The sequence below is a fragment of the Lonchura striata genome, chromosome 8 (assembly GCF_046129695.1).
Source record: "Lonchura striata isolate bLonStr1 chromosome 8, bLonStr1.mat, whole genome shotgun sequence".
NCBI classification, from domain to species: domain Eukaryota; kingdom Metazoa; phylum Chordata; class Aves; order Passeriformes; family Estrildidae; genus Lonchura; species Lonchura striata.
Genome location: NC_134610.1, coordinates 5,057,766 through 5,080,368, shown reverse-complemented (window position 1 = coordinate 5,080,368; position 22,603 = coordinate 5,057,766). Strand labels below are relative to the sequence as shown.

Here is a 22,603-nt window from a genome sequence, read left to right as displayed (position 1 = left end):
GCTGAATAAGAAAACACTGTGTACTATATTGCCTCATTAAGCACAATTGACTAATTTCCTCAAATACCCAATCCACTATAAGTAATGAAAACATGCACTAAGCAACAAAAAGCCTCATGTGAATATGTATATCAGGAAATTCACCTCTTGGGATGATGCAAGGACAAAGCAATCTCATGTCTTTTTTCATCCTAAGGGTACAATTACCTCATGATCATTTCCCCTGTCTCCATTGTCTTCCCAGAGTAAACAGCCTTTTTTGTTTGTGTGAGGAAAATCTTTGATTTATTTATGAACAGGGAAACTGGGAACTCTTCTAATCTTGGCTGAATTGAGTATTTTTCTTTAATTAATAATATCCAGATAATAACTTTTGATATTTCCCTTGGAGTATTGTCTTAATAAGTGAAAAGTTTTTTTTCTAAGCTTGTTGTGCAGCTCTTTGTAGTGGAGCGAAGGAAAGTTTATCTCACCTGTGTTCATCTCTGTCTTTTCACATGAATCCTCCAGGAGTAAACCACAAAATATTTTCAGGAAGATAAAAAGATGTTAAAACTTACTATTTTTGGCCTTGCAGGACTTGTTATCGGGCTGAAGCACATAACCCTCCACACAGCTGCAAGTGTAGGATCCATCTGTATTTACACACATCTGGCTGCAGCTTCCATATATGTCACATTCATTCACATCTAAAGGGACATGAACAACATCTAGTTTAGGAATTAGGAAAAAAAAAAGAAATTCAATAAAACTGAGAATTCTAAGAGATGTTTAAGTCATGAATCATTTTGGTGGGAGGCTTGATGCTTTCCCCTTCTCAAACCATGAATTTATCAGGAGTGTTTGGCTGTTGAAATCACTCAAGTAGCCAGAAAGAAGGGTAGGAGTTTTCAAGTTCAATAGCTCTTAATTTTGAAAGATAAAACCTTCATTATTTCAAGTAGTCTCCAATGCCTACATCATGTTAGGGAGACATTTGGGTCCTTGTTAGCAATAGAGATCACTGGTTATCAGGGTTGATGAATGGAGCAACATTTCAGGAGAGGAAGTAATTGATTACTCTTCTCAACCTATTTATGCTGGCAATGTCTTACAGTTCCTTAAATGAGCTGTCACCACTTCTCCATTAAACCACCATCCAACATCAAAAACTATATACTCCTCTAATAAATATAAAGAACATTTTTCTCAGCTAGGGTGTATAAGGATAATACCATAAAATCAAGATAAGCTATTTAACAGTGGTTGAGGGTTTAAGTAATAAATTGACATTCTAAGAAACCCTCTGTTTAAATTATTTCCTGAGATATATTTTTAATCACAAAACATGACAACCATAGAGAGAAAGAATTTATAATAAATTATATTTATGAAGAATCTGGCTCACTACTTTTAGTTGGAGAGAGGAGTGATTGGTAGTGAGAACATCCATAGGGCCATAGAACTCCAGGATTATTATTAATAGAGAAAAAATAAAGCAAGAAAGAAACACCTGGATAGAGAATGAAGAAGTCATATATTTCAAAAATAGAAGAGGACAGTCTACAATTTGTCTACATTTTCAGTCTACAATTAATGACTCCAAAATAATGTTCCCAGCTAAGTTGTAGGACCTTGGGAGGGTTCATTTATCAAATTCTAATCTGGGTGTGACTTTATGGCTGGGATGTGAAACAGTACAGGTTTTAGAGGCTCTCCTGGTGGGGGAGTGTGGAGAGAGCAGCTCCCACAGCTGAGCTGCAGCTCCAGAACTGCTCCAGTCCAGCTGAGCTGTGGGAAACTGCAGAGGCAAGATGGCACTTAAAGTAATATTGTTTGAAGCAGGTAGAACTGTACTTTTAGTGATTGGCTAGAAAGTTTTTAACAAATCCTTGGCTGCTGGCAGTCCGTGAGCTGTTACCATCTTCCAATTGTCTCAGTCACTTAACGAGCTGATAATACAGTACAGCTCAAAGAGCATATCCCGACAGTCCTGTTCTATTTGTGAAAAACCCCAACACACTGATCCTTCAGTAACCTCAGGGGAGCTGCTGCTGGGGCACAGGAGCTTTAGAGAGTCAGGAGGGAGGCCTTGACCCTCATTTTAGGGTCACCCTTTCCCATTCCCTGCCCCAAAACCATGGTTGCCCCTGACCAACGCCTTAGAAGAAGGATGAGGAAGTGACACTGGAAGTTGTGCTGGTTGTCCACCAGCTCCCTGAGAGCCAGCAGGGAGCCATGGAGACACCTGGGTGATGATGTTACACTGAATTTCTTGTTTACCTGTGCAGCTTCTCCCGTCGCTGCTCGTTTCGTATCCATCCCTGCAGTAGCAGCGGGTGCCGTTCCTGGTGATGGCACATCTGTGCTGGCAATTCATCTGCTGGCACCTGGGGAGCAGCTCTGGCAATGGTAACACAGCAAGATGTTACTAAATATTTCTGTTAGTCCTAAAACTCAAACTTTAGAAACATTGAAATATGTTTAAGTGCATGTCTCAGGAAGGAAACACCATGTACATTAGCTGGAAATATATCACACACAAAAGAGCTTGTTATGAAAACTGCATGTCAGCAAGTTAAACACTGGAAATCAACATTTCATTTTTATCAAGAGTTTCCCACAAGTTTATTACTGAGGTGTACTGTTGCTCTGCCTAAACATCCATTTTTTGCATATTAGTCATAACTATTGTTGGGAAAAAGACCAAACCAAGCCAGAAACAATCCTGAAATTGTAATAGTTATAAAAAACTCAGATTATGAGATATGTTTCAACACCTGTGTCTTAATTATTCCTCATACCAATTGATTTTCAAACTTTTAAAAGCTTGTTTATGTTTAATGATGCACAAAGAAACTTCACACCAAACAGTGAGGATAATTCTGCCTCAATAACTTAACATTGGACATGTAATGCTGGATAAACCTGTGGAGATTATACATGTCATTACTGCAGAAATTCTTCATAGAATCTGCTTAAATACACACCATCAACACAAGGCATGATGCAAACAAACTGTAGAAATCTTGTAGAAATACAGACTCCAATGTTTTCCAGTGTGAAACAGCACAAAAATCAAACAAAAACTGTTCCAACCCTTCCCAGCCTCAAGCTGTGTGTATTGTTTCAATAATTTTGCTGATCAAAAAAACCTCACTATTTTAATGAGCAACACCTTCCCCCCCCCACCCCAGGAAAATGCAAAAAAAAAAAAAATATTGAGAAACCCAGCTTAAGGAGGTGCTCTGAGGGCATTTTTCAAAACTATGCAGATGAGTCAGAAAATAACCTGAAAATGGACAGAGAAATTTCTGCTACAGGGCTGGCTTTAAGTAACTGAGTATGACCTAAGGAAAAAGAGAAATCTGTATTCTAATATGTGAACAGTTTTAATCCATCTGATCATTATTCATCAAGTTCTACTTGGGAGTAGAATGAATATGAAGAAGAGTCTCTATCAGCATCTGAGCCCTGGAGCTTCCATTCCAGAGCGACTGCCGCTGTCAAAATAAAGCTGAAAATTTGGGAGAAAAGTGGATGTGGCTGGCACACAAAGTCATTACTTATTCTAAAAAGAATGTGGTTTCACACAATTTTCTCAGGGCATTCCCTAGAACTCTGTGCCACATCATATACAGACTGCCCAGAGGTCCATAAAGCACACACTGCCTAAATCTGCCCATTTTCCCAATGGTTTTTGGTATTTCTGTTTCTTGGGCCCCTCTGATAGATAGATAGATAATAATATTTTTTGGCTGTAGCTGGCTTTGTTGGTTTCCTGTTCCTAGTCCAGTCCTTAAATCTGCTACACCTTTCCAAGAACAAGTCCCACATAGGTAAACTGGAGAACTTCCCTAAAATGGTTCTGCACACTGAGATGGAGAGCTGTTGATTTAATATGTCTATCTGAACAAAATCAACATATACACCTCATTTTCTATACAAACATGGATCAGCCATCCTTTATCACCTATAATTTTCTTCCTCCAATATTTGTCTGATACTGCACAGCCAGGAGCTCCTACTGGGTGAGAACTGTTTGACTCACAAACAGGACTTGGTTTGTTTTCACTCTTTCCTTAATGGATGCAGACAGGCAGCACCTTGAACCAGAACAGAGCTGCACACAGACAGGAAAGCTGGAGAACAGTGACAGTAAATTGGGAAGTGAAGTCCATTTGGGGAAAATTAAAAACAAAACCAAAAACAACCCAACAAAAATATCCTAAGCAATGACAACAAGCATGTACCTGCTCACTTTTTTTCACAAAAAGTTGTATTTCATTAATTTTAAATTATTGCTGTATCATGTGAGTGGCTTTTAACAGAAAAAAAGGTTGCATTTTCCTAACAAAACCATTAAAGAATCACTGTTAGCTGCCATCAGTTTCTGACTTCAGACTGACATTTTCCCCTCCTCCTCTAAATTATATATCAGATAATTTCAAATGCATTTTAGTTTTTTATTGTGACAGACACTTTTTGGCCCCAGAAATTTTTGCTCTGTTGCTGATCTGCTAACCCTGCCAGGGGAACCCATAAGTGAAAAAGCAAAAAAATACAATAACAATTGAGGGTAAAAAAAGATAGAGTATAACCAAAGTTATAAAAAAAGAATATAACACTTTCAAATAAAAGGGACCTACAATGATCATTTGGTCACACTGTCTGAGCCCTTCAGGACTGACCAAGAGTTAGGGCATGTTATTAATGCCTCTACCTGATACCTTTAATAAATAAAACATTAAACACTAAAACAGCAAATGTATTTTCTACTTTACTAGCTGGTTTGTAATAGCTGCAATACTGATCCTGAAAACCTTTGGAAGAAAACAGAGTTTGACTGCCTCTGGCAATGTTTGAAATATTGAAGGACAAGCTATGGAAGACCGTGTATACATTTAAGGCTTGGTTAGATTTGTAAGAGGTTTCCTGGGAAGTGAGGAGGCAAAGAAAAATCATGAAGCAGAACACTGATATTTTTAAAGCTCCAGATAGGACATTTAAAGAGATAAAAGGCAGGGACTGTCATTTCTTGTCTTTTCTAAAATTCTGCACCCACTTTGATCTCCCTTTCTCAGTGAGAACTGGTTTACAAAGTACACAGGCAGTGAAGAATGAGCATCACTGAGCTTTCCACTTTCATCACAGCTACAGAAACTTCTGCATTTGTCAAAGCCTGGTATTTCTGCTGCAAGATTTAAAGGAAGGAGCTGCACTGAAGGAAACAAGAGAGAGCTTTACAGCTCTCTGGCAGAGCCACAGTTCAAGACGAGGAGCTGCAGAGCAAGACATGAGATTTGCAGAAATATGAGGTAGCAGAGGCAGCTGTGAGTGTCTTTAGGATGATCTATTTTCCCCAGACCCAGGGAGTTGTGACAATTCATCCAACTCTGATTTAGGTCATTTTGTACAGCGTTTTCTTTCTTCCATGGGACACACGAAGGGCAGCATTTTTTACTTCCCTACATCTCCATGAACTCTCTGAAGTTGTGAGCCAGGTTTGCCACAAAAGCCACCCCATTTTCTCAAAGATACCCATGCCAATCTTATGCTTCCTGACTTTCATGCTGCTCTAACTCCCAGGTCCCACAGGAGAGCATCAATCAGGCAAAGACGCTGCTGATCTCACCTCCCCTAAAGTGATACACCTTTGACAGTGACTCAGAGGAGCTGTAAGCTTCCCAGACAAACTGCTCCCACAGGAATTCACCATAATAAAATCCTGCCTTCATTTGTTCCTTCTGTGTTCAATGAAACACATTGCTTATCACACTTCATTCAAGATGAATGCTATAAGGAACTAACTTCTCCTGAATGGCTTTTTAATGAAAGGTTTTAGCAATTGATCTGACTATCCTTTTTGTCAGTTCCTCCTGAGCTGACATGAGGTTCACAAAGGGTTCACACCAGGTTCTCATACTCAGATTGGCTGTTTCTACAAGGGGGAAAAGAAGCCCAGCTTACAGTTTCTTAATACCATATTTATTTATTTGGGGACTATTGGGGGTTGCCAAAAAAAAACCAAAAAACCAAAAAAAAACAAAAAAAAAACCCGACAAAAAAACCCAACAGATTTAGTGATGTATCTGTTTGTTACAGCACATGTCACAGCTGAGGTGGCCACAATACAGAGCATCACCATACAATTTCAGAAGGAAATTATTCCTGAACCTCCTGCATGATATTAAAGCGTTTTGGCTGCAATGGGTTCCAAATTATGTTTCCTATGTACTTCTGTAATATATAAATCCTGGCCTGCTTTTACTGTAATGACAATATGTAACGGAGAGTACTGACAACAGTTAAGTACTCTGTGAATTAAAATTTACTATGTATGTTGATAAATGTTGATAAACATCAAAATACAGATCTGGTGCAAATAAAAGGAACTGGCTGAAGTTTACATGTTGAAAGTGCCAGACAATACACCAGGGGCATAAAAGCAGAGCTCCTGTCGTCAGTTCAGGACTTCCCAATTTGAAACAACAAAGGATCCTTGTCACACAGTTCATCAGAGAGTGACCAGGAGCTACCAGAGCAATGCTGCCTGGGAAAAAGGGAAAAGCATCACTGAGAGCACTGGGAGAAGTGTTTCCCATAGAGGAGTGTTGATGTCAGGGCCCAGGATGCTCCTGAGTGCTTCCCTTCCAGGAGGCAGCTGTGCTACCCCTGCACAAGGAGAATAAACTCAGCTTTAAGCAGAACCACAGCCTGAGGGATTAGCAGGGGAATGAAGAGCTGCAACCTGATGGGGAGACTGGAAATTTTCATCTTGATTGGTGCCAGGGGATGAAAATGAAGAGGAATTAGGACTGCTGTCTGTGAATATATCAGAGGATCAACAGCAGCAAAAGAGACAATTTAAACTAAAGGGCTATTGGCAGATGTACAAATGAGTATAAATTGCCCATTAATAAATTCTGGCTGAAAATGAGAAGGTTCTTAGCTATTACCATAATCAGGTTCTGGAACTCCTCTTTGAGTGGGAAGAGCAGGGACAGGAAATAAGTGCTTGCTTTTGACATGGATCATGACAGACCAAGGAAAAGCAGTGTATGGACAGGCCCCTGAAATACCAGAAACCATTTAAGTGACCCAGGAGGTTCCTTCACTGTGTTCCTCAAGCAGCCTGCTAAACCACAACTTTTCATTATGGAGATAAGATTTTTTTTTTCCTTTTTGTCTTGGGTCTGAAATATACCCAAAGGAAAACTTGCAGGAGCTTGTTACGCAACTATTTCTTCTAATTGAACTCCATGCATTTTTTTTTTTTTTTTTTCTCTTTTAAATAGTCAAGTTCTTTTCGGTACCTTTGTGTTTCATAAATTTACTTGATCTTATCTCTGTTTTATTCAGTTTTTGTGATTCAATATTCATACTCTGATGTCTAGACTATTCTTATCACACATATGCCATAAGCCTTATTTTTCTTTTCTGGCTTATGTTTTGAGTTCTTGAATAACAATCCTTTCACAAATTAGTCTTTGTTGTAATCTACTGTAAGTTTTTTGTTTGTTTGTTATTGTTGATGCTAGAAAGACAATATAAAGCTCCGTGGATTGCTTCTCTGGCAGAAAAGGGTGGCTTGATTGATAGAATTCAACTGCTAAACTGAAATAATACAGCATGTTTTATCTTATATTTGTTGGTCATGTTATTAGTTTTTAATATCTTACCATAAAAGAAAAAAACACAACTGTAAATGAACTTTGTCAGACACCTTAGCCCATAACTCTTTTATGGTAGATGCAACACAGAAAAAGAGACATGAAAATCAGAGATCATGACCTTACAGCCCTGCTGTGGGTGACCTCTGCCAAACTCAGCAGAAAAGAACAAGGATAAAAAAATTAAAATGTTGGAGTTTATTAGCTGCTAGGAAAAAAAAATCTTAAAAATTTATTTAAAAATTAAAATATTTAAAATAAATATAATATTTTAAAAATATTTTAAATAAATATAATAAAAATTAATTTGGATCTATTAAAGACTCAGCCATTTACAGTTGCAGTCTGTAGCCAGCCCCAGCTGCCCTGCCCCAGGATCCATCAGGCAATGCAGGATTTCTGTACAATTCACAGACAGGGTAATCAGACTCCAGAATGACAAGTTAAAACTCTGCATCCTGAGCTCTGACAGCAAGCCAAAGCAAATTCCAAGTCCTGGGTAAGCCTGCAAGCCTTTTTCTTCACACTGCTGGGATGTCTAAGTTAGGACTGCTGGTAGGTAATTCCATGAGCTCAAACTCCTGAGGGCAGAATCTCTTCCTAAGGCTGAAATGTTACAATAATATTTTTAAGAGAGGGAGAGAAATGATGCTTGAGGATGGTGCTTTGTCCTGGGTACCAGGCTGCTCTTAATTTTTCCACAAAATATTTACTGGATAAAATATATAGCAGATTGCTGTATTTCTACCCTTTTTCATTACTATAATCATCAGGCAACTGAGCCTTTTTCCCAGCAGAAAACATTTGATGCAGCAACTGGTGCATCCTGTGGAGGAAAGGATGATGGGCTGGGATGTCTGAACACCCCTGAGGCTCAGAAAACACCTGGGCAGTCGTGGTACCCCCTCCTAAACAACAGCTGTCGTGTAAAGGCTGAGCACCTCATTTTGTCAAGTTAGTTATAATTTATTTGTAAAAAAGTCCTTAATGCCCTGTGTCAGAGCTCAGCCACAGCTGCAGGAGAACCTTGGCCTGTAGCAACAAGTGATGCAGGAAGTTTTACTTGGAAAAAGCAGCTCAAGGCAAGCATGGTGCATTGTGCTTCACAATTTCACCTGATGTAGCTCAACCCGCTATTGTATCTTTCCCCACATCGCTGTCTCTCTGTTGGCAATCAGTCGCTGAACAACTTAATTTGTTATTTTAAATAGACATTACAGCGTGTTTGTCTCTTTTATGATTACAGGAAAATTACATATCTTGTTTAATCTGCTTGTCAGTCTGCACACAACCAGAAGTGTCTCACTGTGATTATTGTTCACTGAAAATGGGCATGTCTTGCTGAGTAAGTTCAGGCTGCTTCTGAGTAACAAGATATTACTTAGAAAAGACAATTTTTTTTCTTTTCTCTTTTTTTTTTTTCCCACTGTCATTTACAACATATCAGAGAGAAGAAGAAATGTTGCAGAAAAAAAAAAATAAATAATATGTTTCCATAACATTCAGCAGTTCTTTTCAGAGTATAACTATCTTAAAAATATTACTGAACAGTATCTCCCTACCCACTTCATGGATAAATTTATTTTTCAAGGATGTACTATTGAAATTTCTGCCTGCCTAAATCTTGACCTACAATATTTGGCTCAGCTTCAAAACAATTTGTTTTATGTGGTGCTCTTCAACCATAGCATCACACAACACTTTAAAAGATGAGATCAGCAGGTAGGAGGCATGTAGAGAAATATTGGCTTCACCCGTGGAAATGGCTCATTATCCTGACCTTTTGCTGTTTTAGTTATACCTTGGCTGCCATACACAAGCATAAGCTAAAGCAAAGTTCATATGGGAAAAAACAAACTGGGTAAATGATTTCATGACTGAAGAAAGTAATTTATCTGTTTCTTAACCTGGATACAAGATATAAATTTAAAAGGATAACTGTGAGAAGAATACACATTTATTTAACTTTATATAAACCCATTTACAGTTTTAGGCATATTCAATGCCATTCGATATACCGATTTTCATGGTATTGAGTACATGTTCATTTAGGTACAGATAATAATCTTTATGGGTGTCTAATGAGATAGGAAGCCTGACAATACTGCACGTGTAAAAAGGTCAAAGATGAAAGCAGGGAGTGATGAAGTCAGTGAATGGCAGAATGCACAAACTACTGAGAGCTCCAGAAGTCAGCAGGAGCAGATCGCCTGGGCTTTTTAGTCTGGACTTAGCTGTATGAAATGCATCTCCAGAATTAGCTCACAATTTCTCAGCCTGGTAAACAAATTGCAGTTCAGTGCCTGAGGAATGCTTGGACCCCAGAGCAGCAATCTGCTGGCAGGAGCAGAGCAGGCTCTGCTGGGGAAATGCTCAGGAATGTTTTGTGGCAGTGAAGGATGTTAGGAAGCCTCTCAGGAGGAGCTCTGGAAATCTAAGTAATGCTGGAGACTGTCCCTGATTGTCTCTTCTGTGTGTCCCCTCACTAGGCACACAATTCCACCCAGCTCATTTGCTCACTGGATGACAAGGACTTCTAAGTGGGAAAAGTGTGATTTCCTGTGGTTTTATACATGTTTTCTAGCTTTATTGATGGGAAGCCAGCTCACAGTGCAGCATCATCAATGCTCAGTGTCCCTCTTAATTCTCTCCCAGAGGACTGAACCATCTCACCCCCTCATGAGCATCAGCTCACCCAAAAACAACGCTTTGGTTTTTTCATTGGTGCATTTGTGGGCATGGCCCAGTCCAGTGGCCCAAAGGATCAGCTGAAAATCTCTGATGTGCCTCAAATGAATAGACCCCAGCATGGCCATGCCCATTCCCTTCATGTGGCACACCAAGATGTTTCAGTCCTCTTCTGGAACAACAATTTTTAAAGGTAAATAACAAGTTTAGACTCTCTTTGTTGTGTTGCCTCATCTATATGGTGCAACAGAGCTGGGGATGGTGTGGAATTTTTAAAACATTGCAGAGAGGCTTAAAAATTATTAATTTTCTTTTACTGGTACTTGAGGAGGAAGGAGGTGAAGAAAAAAGGGTGGGGGGGGGAAACAGCTGGCAACTTTATTTACTTTGCTTGGTTCATTGTTATGTGGAAAAACATAATTAAATCATTCTGAAATCACAAAAGACACCTATAATAGCTTTTTCCAACGCCCAATTTCATGCCTCTTCATGGAAGTAGTACCTCAGAAATTGCTTCTCTTCGTGAACACAACTACACTTGACAGATAAAATCCTCAAAAAATTGCCAAGCAGAAACCTCAGGCTCAGGAGGCAGAGCCTTTCTGGAAACTCAGCCAAGGACTTGGAATCAATTACAAAAATAGCAGCAGGTTCCAGAGAACCAACATGAGATTCAGTCAGTGAACGTTGTTTATGTGCAGTGAAGGGTAACAGAAAGTACTTTAAGTTAGAAGCAAAATTAAAAACTGGTAGCAAGGAAAAATTTTGCTGGGGAAATAAAATTCTTATTCAACTGTTGACTTTTTATTCCAAGGAGAGACAGACATACACACTCCTGGACTCTGGCAGGGGCTACAAAATGTGATACACTCCCTCACAAGCAGATGTTCAGTCAGTTAAAGAGGGTGAATATTTAATTTTTTCCCTGCAGCAAGCAGGGTGGGATTCAAGTTGACTTTTGGAGTGTGCTTGTCCCATTGGAAGTGAACCAATTCGTGACAAATTCTACTTTAAGTTGTATATTGCTGCTGGTGCCTGAAGCCACTCCCAATTGCCAGCTCTCAAGGCACTGCTGGCAGTGTTTTCCTGAGCATTTTCACCCGCAGGTGTCACCACCATTTTACACAGGATAACACCATTCTGTATTTTTTTTCATTGTAAGTTCTCCAGCTGTTGTTTCAGGATTTTTTTTTTTTTTTTTTTTTTTTTTTGCAAAGCATTTCAAGTCTCTAGACCCCAAAATAAAACCCTTCCCTTTTCCCATTTCCCATCCTATAAATCAAAGAACTGGTGAACAGAAAACTCCAGTGATGAATCATTGCTACCATCATCAAAGCTGCCAACTGTAGCTTTTATGATCAAGTACAGTTATATTTTTATGTAGCTGCACGTACCTTTGCATGTAAAGGAAAAGAAAAATGCAGTTTTTCACAGGAGATGTCATTTACACATTTTATTAGTGGCCATAATGTAAATAAAGGTAATCCCTGGAACCTGCCCCTTGCTTCATTCTCTGGGCCACAAGCAGAAAAGACTGGGAAAAAAAGTTAATAAAACATGATGGCTTTCAGTGCCAATTTTAGCACTCCAGAGCCTGAGATTATGGGAGGGGAGGCACAGCTGCAAAGGATAACTCTGAAAATGAGAGACTCAGGTGATGTGCTTTGGAGGCTGGAGGGCACCACAAAGATCAGCCCTATTTCCAGCTCTGAGAATAAATATGGAATTACCAAGGTATTTACACAAGGGCTTCATGTGTTACTTCAACAGTCAGCTACTACATTCTGGCATGTAAAAAGTTAGCCTGGCTCTTCCCTGGCTTCCCAAGGGAGAAAAGAGCAAAAGGAGAGCAAAACAATAAACATCTCTTTCTACCTTTTCTTCTTCCTAGAATCTTTTTCTAAATCTGCTGATTATTTCAGAGAACAGTCCAGCTGTGCCAAGGGCTTGGCTTAGGACAGTGAATACAGTTTTGGTGTGAATCACTGCTTCTTTCAAATGTTACGTTGAGATATTCTCTCCATAAAGTACAGAAAACTGCTAGCATAATGTAGCTTCTCACAATTTCTTCAGCTAGAAACTCAGGAGATGGAAGTAACTCCAGTTACTCTTGGCTCTTTCCAGGTTTGGCAGAGAATCTCATTATTTCCTCCTTAAAGAGCTATAAAGCTGCACCCATAAAGAGTTATATAGGAAAAGCACCTACATCCAAATTATTAAGTTAATTAACAAATTCATCACCTTAGCTTTTAATTGTAGCTATTTTTTACATCTCAGATTGATTTTTTTGCAAGATTAGGACTACTTGGAAATAATTTTTTTCAGTGTGACAGCATGCCACTAAGACTACTCCAATAGAGTTATCTCTGTTTTTTACATAAGTAAAATCAAGATTTACAGTTAACAGTAATAAATAACTATTTGCAATATTTTTTTCAGACACATATACTGTCAAATACCTTTGATTATGTATATATCTTCATTATATTATGTTTATTAAATATTGAATAAATATTTAATATATAGAATATAATGTAATATTTTGTCATATATAATTAAAGGTATTCTTAAAAGACCCAAGTTAGAGGGCTCTCCTAACTTTTAACACCAGAAGATAATGATCTTACTGTTTGGATAAATGTAGAAGAGATTCATTTACTCTGTAAAGTTTTTTTACAGGAAACAGCTTTCACATGCTGTAAACTTCGTGTGTCATTTGAAGAACTTTCAAAGAGAGTTGTGTTTTACCCTCATCAACCATGGGTTTGAAACTGGCCAAAATGCCTCATTTTTATTTTCTCTTGTGCAGTCTTGACCAGATCAAAGAACAAGAAGCAAAACTCCCTCCTGAATCGTGGCTGAGTGTTGGTGAGTTCCTGGTTATGCAGTCAGAGAATTCCCGAGCAGCTTTTATCACTAAATGCCACAAAACTTTCCCTGGAAGAGCTCCCTGAGTGCAGGAAGCCTTTTCCAGATGTGGAACATCTTCAGCCAGGATTATGAATTCTCTTTTGCTTGACTTGGTAGCAGAACTTCTCCGAGGATGCTCAGACTGCAAAGAGACTTTTTCTCCACTGAAAGAAGTACTCTCAGCATTTCTAGAAAATTCCATCACACTGGGAGTTGGAACAGCCATTCAAAAAAATGCAGAGATAAAAAAAATCATCCTTTTTCCCCCTGAAAAGTGATACTAAAACAAAAACAGGGTGCAAACATCTTGTCTACAATATTTTGTATTATTGCTACTGGACTTGTGCCTAGAACATGGTACTGCTTACATGGTTTTGATAGCTACATCCTCATGTGTGAAGACACACACTGAATACATTTATGGAACATCACTGAAACAAATTTAGGGCTTAATTATCTTCTTGTTATTCCAGCAAAAGCTTAAGCATACCCAAAGTTAAAGATGAAATTGGAATAGCCAAGAAAATACAAAAAGAAAAAATAAAAAAAAGAAGGATATAATTTATTTATTTACTGACTTTTAATAAAAGCCATTAAATACCTGAATATCAGAAAAAGCATAAAATCTGAATAGAGGATTACTGTGAAATTAAAGGACCAGTTAAAGAACGAATGAGTTTGAATGGTTTCAGCATAATTAAATTCTTCAAGAAGAAAACAGAAATTGAAATTTAAGTTGGGAGAGAATTTGTAGCAACAGCAACATTTAAATGTGCACGCTTCACCTTTTCTAACAACCAAAATATAATAAATGTACTTGAATTTAGGAAAAAAGTCTTGCTTTATTCTGCAAAGTCTGTTAGCATTTATTTTTTAATTTATTTATTTTTTTTGCCCTGTTTGGACATGCCTTTTTGATATCTCTCAAGTTTTTAATTTTGCTCCATGCTCCTCATTGTCCTTCCCTCCACCAACTACCAAATGTTCTCCATTCTGAATACATTCAATTATTCTCCAAAAAGCAGCATTTTCTACTTCTCCCAAACTTCTTCACTGCTCTCAGTCCAGCATACAAAATAAAGGACATCAGAAACCAAAAGCTTTTCTTTCAACTGCCTCTAAAAGACAGGGCACGTCCAATTAAAAGAAAAATACACAATACTTGCATGACTGTGAAAAATAATTTCACTACCACATTTAAAAGAGGAGAGGTTTCAGAAGGCAAAACTGCTATTTTGCAGCATTTTTCCTTTCTTGTTTCTTTTGATGAGGTTGTAGAAAAAGTCAGATTAGAAAATCCACTATTAAAATCTCCTCACTGTTACCTGACTGCACCTGTACAATTAATCAAAACTAGTTAATATGCATTAAATCTGATGGGTTGTTTTTTGTTTCATGGTTTAATGACTACTGTGAGTGCTGCTGGCCTCCCTGTGGCAGCTGTGGGACCACATCCCTTCTGGCCAGGTTACACAGTTCCATCCTTCCATCTATATGAAGCTTTGCAAATGCCACAGTTTCCATGAGTTTAATCAGACTTTTTTTTTCCTGTGTGTTTGTGGCAGTGGCATTTCAGAGCGATGAGGAGACAGCAATTCCCATTTCCTGCCACAGCTTTTTCACAGTCCTTCCACACATCCCTCCCCAGACTGAGAAGGACAAATCCAGCAGCCTTCAGTGGTTAAATGTCAGTTCACAAGCAGCTGTGGTGATTTCTTTAGTGTGGTGTTAGTAGCTGTTGTACATGTATTTATTTTAACATGAGACAGAAAATTGGTTCTGTGGTTGAATAGAAAAAGTTACTGGTTTGCTACTCCAGTTTTGGTGCTAACTTGCTTTTTCAGCTCTGCCATTTTTCCCTTTCCTAAACGGATCCATTTTCAGATGCATACAATGGGAATCACCTGGTAAGAGACCCTCATTTTCAGAGTTCCGGAGATCACAAGAGGAATCTGCATTAGGCACTGTGGTAAGCGCATTCTTTGTTTTCTCAAGATTTTTTATAGAGGAGCACAGAGGAAAAAAGAGAAAACAATTTCTATTTTTACTCCTTGTTTTCCCATGTAAAATGTGTTTAGAGAATTGTTTACCTAAAGTAATTACTTAATTAAATTATAGTAAGAATAATTTAAGCCTAATAACCAATCAAATCCACCTGTATCTAGACTCTCAAGAGAAAGTCACAAATTGTGAGTTAGATATAGTAATTTTAAAAAGTAAGTATGTAGTTTTAATATATCCTTTAAATAATATATTAATGTATTATAGTATTGTTATAACAAAAAAAATCATTGAACCTTCCAAAGTCAAACATCATCATTTCCTCCCACCAAATTCACCTACACTTACAATAAGGCACAAACCCACAGAGGGTTGTTTTCTTCTTTCTACAATTAACCTCATTGTGGCATAGCAAGGCTTCTATAGTTTTAATAGCACAACTTAAAGTAATACTTAAAATATCTGGAGAAAATTCTCCACCTGTGTCCCACAAAGCCACCCCCTAAGGACCTGTTCCAAAGTGATGCCATTATTATCCTCCTCCGTACCCCAGAGGTAACTCCAGATCTGTGGTGCTGCACCCTGTGAAAGCAGCAGATCCAGCTTTAATGAGGTGAATGTTGAATTTACATAAATCCAGCCATACATATTTAACACACAGCTCCAGAACTCCTTCCCAAGCCTCGGTGTCTCGTGCACAGTCAGCCTGATGTAGCCTGCAACATCCAAGGAATCCTGAGGCAGAGCACAACCCAGAGAAGTCTGTATCCTCACAGTCACATCCAGTTGCAAGTGATGTCCTTTAAGTGGCTGATGAATGGACATTATTATAAAGATGTCTACAAGACAAGTCTATTGGAGGATCCTGAATAAAATAAAGACTTCAAATACCATTAAAGTTAATGAATTAGGTCAAGGCAGGTAATTTATCACCTGTCTGAATTGGAATCCAATCTGTGGCATCCTTTAAAAAAAGACACATTCAAATGAGGTGGTGTTCTCAGGGAAGTTCATAGTGAAGATAATCATAATTTAAATGAGAAAATGCCTGCATAGTTTTTTTTTACAAAGCCTGACAAGGGATTCTGTGCAAAAGCAGCGTGGCAAGCAAAAGCAAATTTCCTCAAATTAATTTGACCTTGATGAAAGGCACATATTTTTATCAATCAGACTTAACAAATATTGACTTCAGGCATTAACTGAAGATATACATAAACATTCAGGTTGTTGAAACAGTTGTCAAGTTCATTTTCCTTCTGAAATCACAGTTTGCTGCTGAAGATCAAACTGAACTTAACCTCTTGAGGAACCCTGTGGTGCCTCATCAAGCAAGAGTCGCGTGGATTGGTCTTCTCTGTCTGTCAGCTGCTAAAAAAAGATTTGTGAGCCAGGCAGGCTGAAACCTGGAGCCAGAGTGCTGGCTAGGATACACACAGATATGGCACTTGGTACAGCTAGAGCCACGCTGGGCCCTGTGCCACAGCCCATCCTCGTTCAGCACCAGCAGCTGGAGGCTGTGAGGACACTTCTGCTTGTGGGTCCCCTTCACCGTGAGATCTCACTTCCATGGGAGGGGCAGCAAAGCAGCTTGCTTCAAGGAGCATGATTTATGGGTCACCAAGCAGAGGACTTGCCTAAGAAAAGGCTAGCACACAGTCACTGCTTAGTTTTGCACAAATCTGAAAGATGAAAAAAGCATTTTAATGGTACTTTGTATTCTCTGCTCTTCTTTGTGGAGGGAGGGGAAGAGAGAAGCTGGTGTACAATGGTGCTGTCTTCTTTCAAGTCAGTCTAACAGAATCTAAATGAAGAATCAACCCTCATCCTGGGAGAAACAAGATTCCCAATACATCTCCCAGTGCCTGGGCAGTCACGGAGCAGGTACAAGGTCTGTCCTGCCAGGCAGGGCACGAGCTCTGGGCTGAGGCTGCAGGAAACACTCCCTGCTCGAGAGCACCAACAGCTCTCCCCTCCTCTGAGCCCAAAACCTTCTCTGAATGTCAGAATCTGTGTATTGATGATTCTGAGATTGTAGAAAGTCTCTGTCTTTCACCCCCTGCCAAAGCAGAAGCCATAATTGGTCTGTGCTGGTTTCCAGGTTGTTTATTCTGTTTATCTCTCACATGTTCTGCTGCCCTGCCCAGCTCTGTCCTGCAGGGCAGCGTGTGGGGCTCTGCCCTCAGTGGGATGTTACAAACATTAAATACCAGAAACTCCCTGGGCTGCATTTACAATAATGTGCCAATATCTGTCACCTACGTTGGATAGTGTGTCCCCAGCCTGAACCAACAGAAAAATGCCAACACCACAGTGAGACATGGAGGGCATGAAGAAGGAGAAAAAGGACAAGACACACCCAATTTCCTCCAGCTTGTCCCCTTTGAACCCCTTATCTAGAATCCTAAAATTTTACTTTTGCAACCATGCCACACTTAATTATTACTTATATCAAACACTCAGAGCTTGTAATTCATCCTGTAAGATTGAAAACTCTTTTCCATGGACAGAGATCACAGACAGTGTCTCTGGGGGCTCTGGCCAGGGGGGTTCCTGACCCCTGCCAGGGTCCCAGACCTTCCAGGGCAGCGAGAGGCAAGCTCTGAATTCCCACATCTGAACTGTCAGGTTTCCTGGGAGAAGGCAAGAGCAGGAACCACAGCAGTAGCCAAGCATTTGCAAAAATTTCATAAGGTGAGCACGAGACTGGACTTGAGTACAAAAAGGCTTTTTCTGCACCACAGTATTCAGGCATCTATTTTGTGTCATATCCAGCCTTCACCAAACACCTTGAGGCATTTCATGGCTATGTTGACATTTCAGTTATGCTGCATTTAAACAGATTTTGTTGTGCTGAGTCTTATGTCTTGCTAAGATATTTCCCCTTCTAAATATAGAGTTATAGAGTTATTTACTAAGGTAAATTCTGACAGGGAACGTACCAAGGAAGCAGCAAAGAAGAAAGTCATAGTATTTGCCTCCCCTTTTTAAAAATTCTCTCTGTTTCTCCATTTTTCATCTGTTCCATGACTGGAGGCTGTGCACAGGGAGCACTGCAAAGACAGAAGCAGAGCTCCATAAGGAATCTTCAGAATGGATTTCGCATGAGGAATAGCAAAAGAAAGTTTCTTTCCTCCTAGAACTGGCTGTAAAATGAGCTGGAGATCAGCCTACCTGCTGGAGTGGCCAAAAAGGGTCCAGGCCAACATAAGAAATCTGTGAACAGCCTGGGAATGAAAGGCTGTAAGTAACTCAGGGAGCCACTCAGCCAACCAAGTGCGCCAATACTTTTCCCTCAAATATTCCTGAAGCTTATAGGAAGCAATAGAAGCAAAGAACTGGCAGATAAAAATTGCCTCCATAATTTAGCAGCCTGTCTGTAATGACTGACTTCTCCACGAGCCCTGGAAACGTCAAAGCCTCTGCTAGCAGAGTTTGGAGAGCTCCCTTAAACGCTCTTGCACAGCGAGCCCCTGGAACCCGCGGCTTCCTGAACCACGGAACAGCCTCGCACTCTTTGAAGAAAGAAGAAAAACTAAGAGTCAGTTAAGTTTCATCACTGTCTCCTCTTCCACCTATTCCTGGCTCAGGAAAGTGACAGTTGGTTATTCCAGACTAGCTAGGTATAAAGGTTTTTTTTTTTTTTTTCCCAGCACAGGCTGTGCCTCTCTGCTGCCTTAGCTGTTCTGCAAGTGACAAATGGTACAGAGCCTGAATATTTCCCTACATGTATATTTAAGATTTGTACTAACTGCTGTTTACCCAGAGAAAGTAATGGCTTTGAATCCTGATGAAAATTATAGCAGATTCTGGCCAAGTTTTTTACAGAATCTGGTTTTATGAGAAAGAATAAAACAAGTGTGCAGAGCTCTTCAGCAAGTTATACTGCTCACTTTTTCTCATGTGCCTAGAAATATTTGAGGCAGTGTGAAGGTGATCTCTGGAGGATATATCCAATACCCACTGTTACCCTTACAATCCCATGCTGAAACATCATTGCCAAAAATAGCCTCCTAAAGGTGACACTTCTATAAAAGATGTCACAAGTTGCAGCAAGAGGCTCAGGAATATATAAGTTATCTTTACAGTGCTACTGCACATGCATTTCATGCATTTTCCATTTCCTATTTGATATACCTTCTCCTATTTTATAGGATGTTTTTAGGTTTGGAGCTTATTTCCAATACATCTTTGTACGTTTACAAGGCAAAGAAAGCAGCTATTAAAAAAAAAAAAGAGAAAAAAAAAGAAAAAAAAAAACCAACCAAACCAAACCAAACAACCATCCCCCATAATTTAATAAAAGAAGCAAAAATAAAACCATTCCCCACACAAATTCAAAAGAAACAAGTAATGAACAGATACTTGTGCGAAGATTTTAATCTGTGTGTTCACTTTTTAAAACTGTGTGTTCACTTTTTGAAAGCATCAACACCATCACATGATTTTTTACTGTAATATTTCCTAAAAACTCACTTTTCTCTACAGGGACCACTTATTTTTACATTGCCTTGTCCTTCTCAGCACGGCTGAGGCTTCAGACCTGATTCAGATTTTGAGGAATAATATCTGTCTACCAGTAAAATCCAATGGAATATTTACATAGAAAATGCTTATTATTATTCAGGTGACATAAAGGCTGTTGTGGGACCTAGAAGTGATGCTAATTTTAGGTCATATTTCCAACTGCAGTGAGCAGCTTCTTTTATTTTATATTTTATTCCACTTTCACTTGCTCTAGTTGTCACTGCAGTAGGTGATTCAGGTACAGGATGCAGATGAGCTGCAGGATATTAGCTGCTGGTATAAGAAATATTTCTACAGTTTTACTACAATGCTTCAGACTCATTTCACATGCACAACCATTACGATAAAATATGAGGGGAAAAACAACCCTGAATGGTTAAATTAATAAAAAAGGAATTGTGTAAATGAGGTAGTGTGAGAATATCCCACCTCCTACCTTCTTTGTAGGGAGAGAAATACAAATTTTTAATAGTTTTTAGTACAGCTAAAAGGAAAACTAGCATTTTTTTTAAAGCTTGAAAAATTAGTCAAGAAATAGAAATTTTAACTTTCCTCCAAACACAATTTGCTCTATTATTCAAACAAAACTATGATCCTACTAGAAGTCCCCCTCAATCAAAATGGTTGTTTTTTTTTTTTTGTTTTTTTGTTTTTTTTTTTTTTGAAATAGGAAACATTTATTAAAAACAAAGAAAGAGACAACATCAAATGATGTAAGTTTTTCATATCAAATGATATAACAGCTACACTGATGTATGTTTAGGGTGGTTAATAGAGGCTACCTTTGGGGGAAAAACCCAAATTCACAACCTAAGGATGTGAATCCTACAAGTAGGATTCATACACATCCTCTTGATCCTGATAAATAAAATGAAAGATAATCAAGTGGTTTTTTTTGTGACATGGCTGGTTTGCAAACAAGATGTTCAGATTGTTCTGAGGGGATGCAGGCAGTGCAGTGACAGAGGGAAAACATCCCACTGATTGTGCAAGTGGATATATCTTTATACTCTCCTGAAACGCTATGGTATTAAAACCATACCTGTTCACTCTGAGGTCAGACTGCTTCTATATGAGGTTCATGTGCTTTACAACCTGGGGGTGGATGTGATCAGTTATCCCCTGTCCCAAAATGAACACAGGGGAATTCTACCACTTTCCCTTCATCAGGATCCTGGAAGAACATGTAAGGTTTGGGCTCCCACAATATTTTACAGAAAAGGCACACATTCCTACAGCTCTCTCCTCTTGGCAGAGCAATTCTTGTCTTCACAAAGCACAGCAAGTCTTGTGACTGCTACACAGGCATGGAAATAGAGGCTAAAGAATTACATGTTCTTTACTACTACTCCTAATACGTCTACACTACATTGCTACTATCATCTGTGACTGCACTATTGTGATCCACCCAGTAAGGAAGGAGAACTTGGCTGACCTTTGGGATTTACCCTAAAATATTTAAATATTAAATATCATAGTAATTTTGCTTCTAGGAGTAAGGAAAAAATGAGAAGGAAAGTAGATTTCCTTGCAAGAATGAGCTAAGGTATCAAGCAGAGATGTGCCAAAATTCACGCTTCACCTTTTAAAAGCAAACCCAGGTCTTTATTCCAATATAAATGAGAAAAAAAATGGGATTATACTTGGATGAAAGGAGTGGTAACAAGACTCCCAATTAAAATCATACCAGCAAAATCCAGCAATGCATCTACCAGTAAGAAATCCAATTGTTCTGCAGCCCCTGGCTGCCTACCAGGCTCAGCTGTAAGAAAAATACAACTACATCCAAACTATTTCCAAAAATTCGTATGGAGAATTTCTAAGGGACCCACATTACTTTTCCTAACTTTTTACAATGTATCATGTTCTCTGAAGTGCCTTTATTAGTGCATTCAGGGTTTTAATAAATTGAGAGACTATCCAAGATCAGAGATCTACTTCCTTTCAAGCAGCACCTCCAAAAACCCTTCCAACATTCAGAAGTTCAAACCGAATGCTGAGTATCACAGTGTGCTCTTCCTGACCTGAATATTTCAAATTCGGTTTTCTAATGAAAATCTCCCATCAAACACTTTTTTTTTTTTTATTGACAATGGTGCTCTCCTTGGAACAAAGAGAACGACACCTCGAGAATAAGAAATGTGTATCTGCAACCCCTCCATATTTTACCGGTGACAAAAGTTCTCTGACTTCATGCTTCCTCCATACAAAAAAAGCCTACAGGGAAAGCTGTGCCATTAAAATCATAGGAGAATCAAGAGTGCACTAAGAGCCCATTATTGCTGCTAATGAGGCTGATACCGCTGCGTCGAGTTGCTCTTTGGCGGCTGCTGCTCCACAATTGAGGCAGCCTGATGGACTCAGAGCCGATTGTCAAACACCCAGAAGGCGGCACAGGGAGGTCACGGGTCTGTGCAGCAGCAGACACGTGGGGAAAGCCAGGAGAAGGAAGATTGTTTGGAAAATGGGGAGTATGCAAATGCCTCGTCTTTACCGTAGCAGTCTGACAGAGGAAAGCTCTGCTGTTAAACCCCAGGATGGCTCCTGTGCTCCACCCAGGTCTCTGTAGCCTATTCCAGCCTTCCTCAGCCACTGCAGTGGAGCAGGAGGATGACTTAAAGGAGCTTTCCGTGTGCCACCACTTCCCATGAAGATCCTGGCACAACCACATCCACATCCACCCAACCTCTGCAGCTCCCAGCTCAGCGTAAAACCGCGCGCTATAAAACACCACAACCATAACTCCACGTTTTCAGATGGCACCATTTGTTACAGGGTGGGTGTCTGCTGCCTGTTTTATCTCCTGCAGATGGAAAATCTGTGGTCGC

General features: G+C 39.3%; 1 protein-coding gene across 2 annotated transcripts in view; it reads right to left on the bottom strand.

Annotated features, from left to right (window-relative positions):
* The window catches only part of LRP1B (LDL receptor related protein 1B), a 626,862-nt gene that overhangs the window by 291,973 nt on the left and 312,286 nt on the right, over window positions 1-22,603 (bottom strand). For both annotated transcript variants that reach the window (XM_077784902.1, XM_077784903.1), the window contains exons 4-5: window positions 2,263-2,382; window positions 561-689 (exon numbers count right to left, since the gene is read on the bottom strand). In XM_077784902.1, the coding sequence (XP_077641028.1) occupies window positions 561-689; window positions 2,263-2,382 (249 nt within the window). The remainder of the gene's footprint in view (window positions 1-560; window positions 690-2,262; window positions 2,383-22,603) is intronic.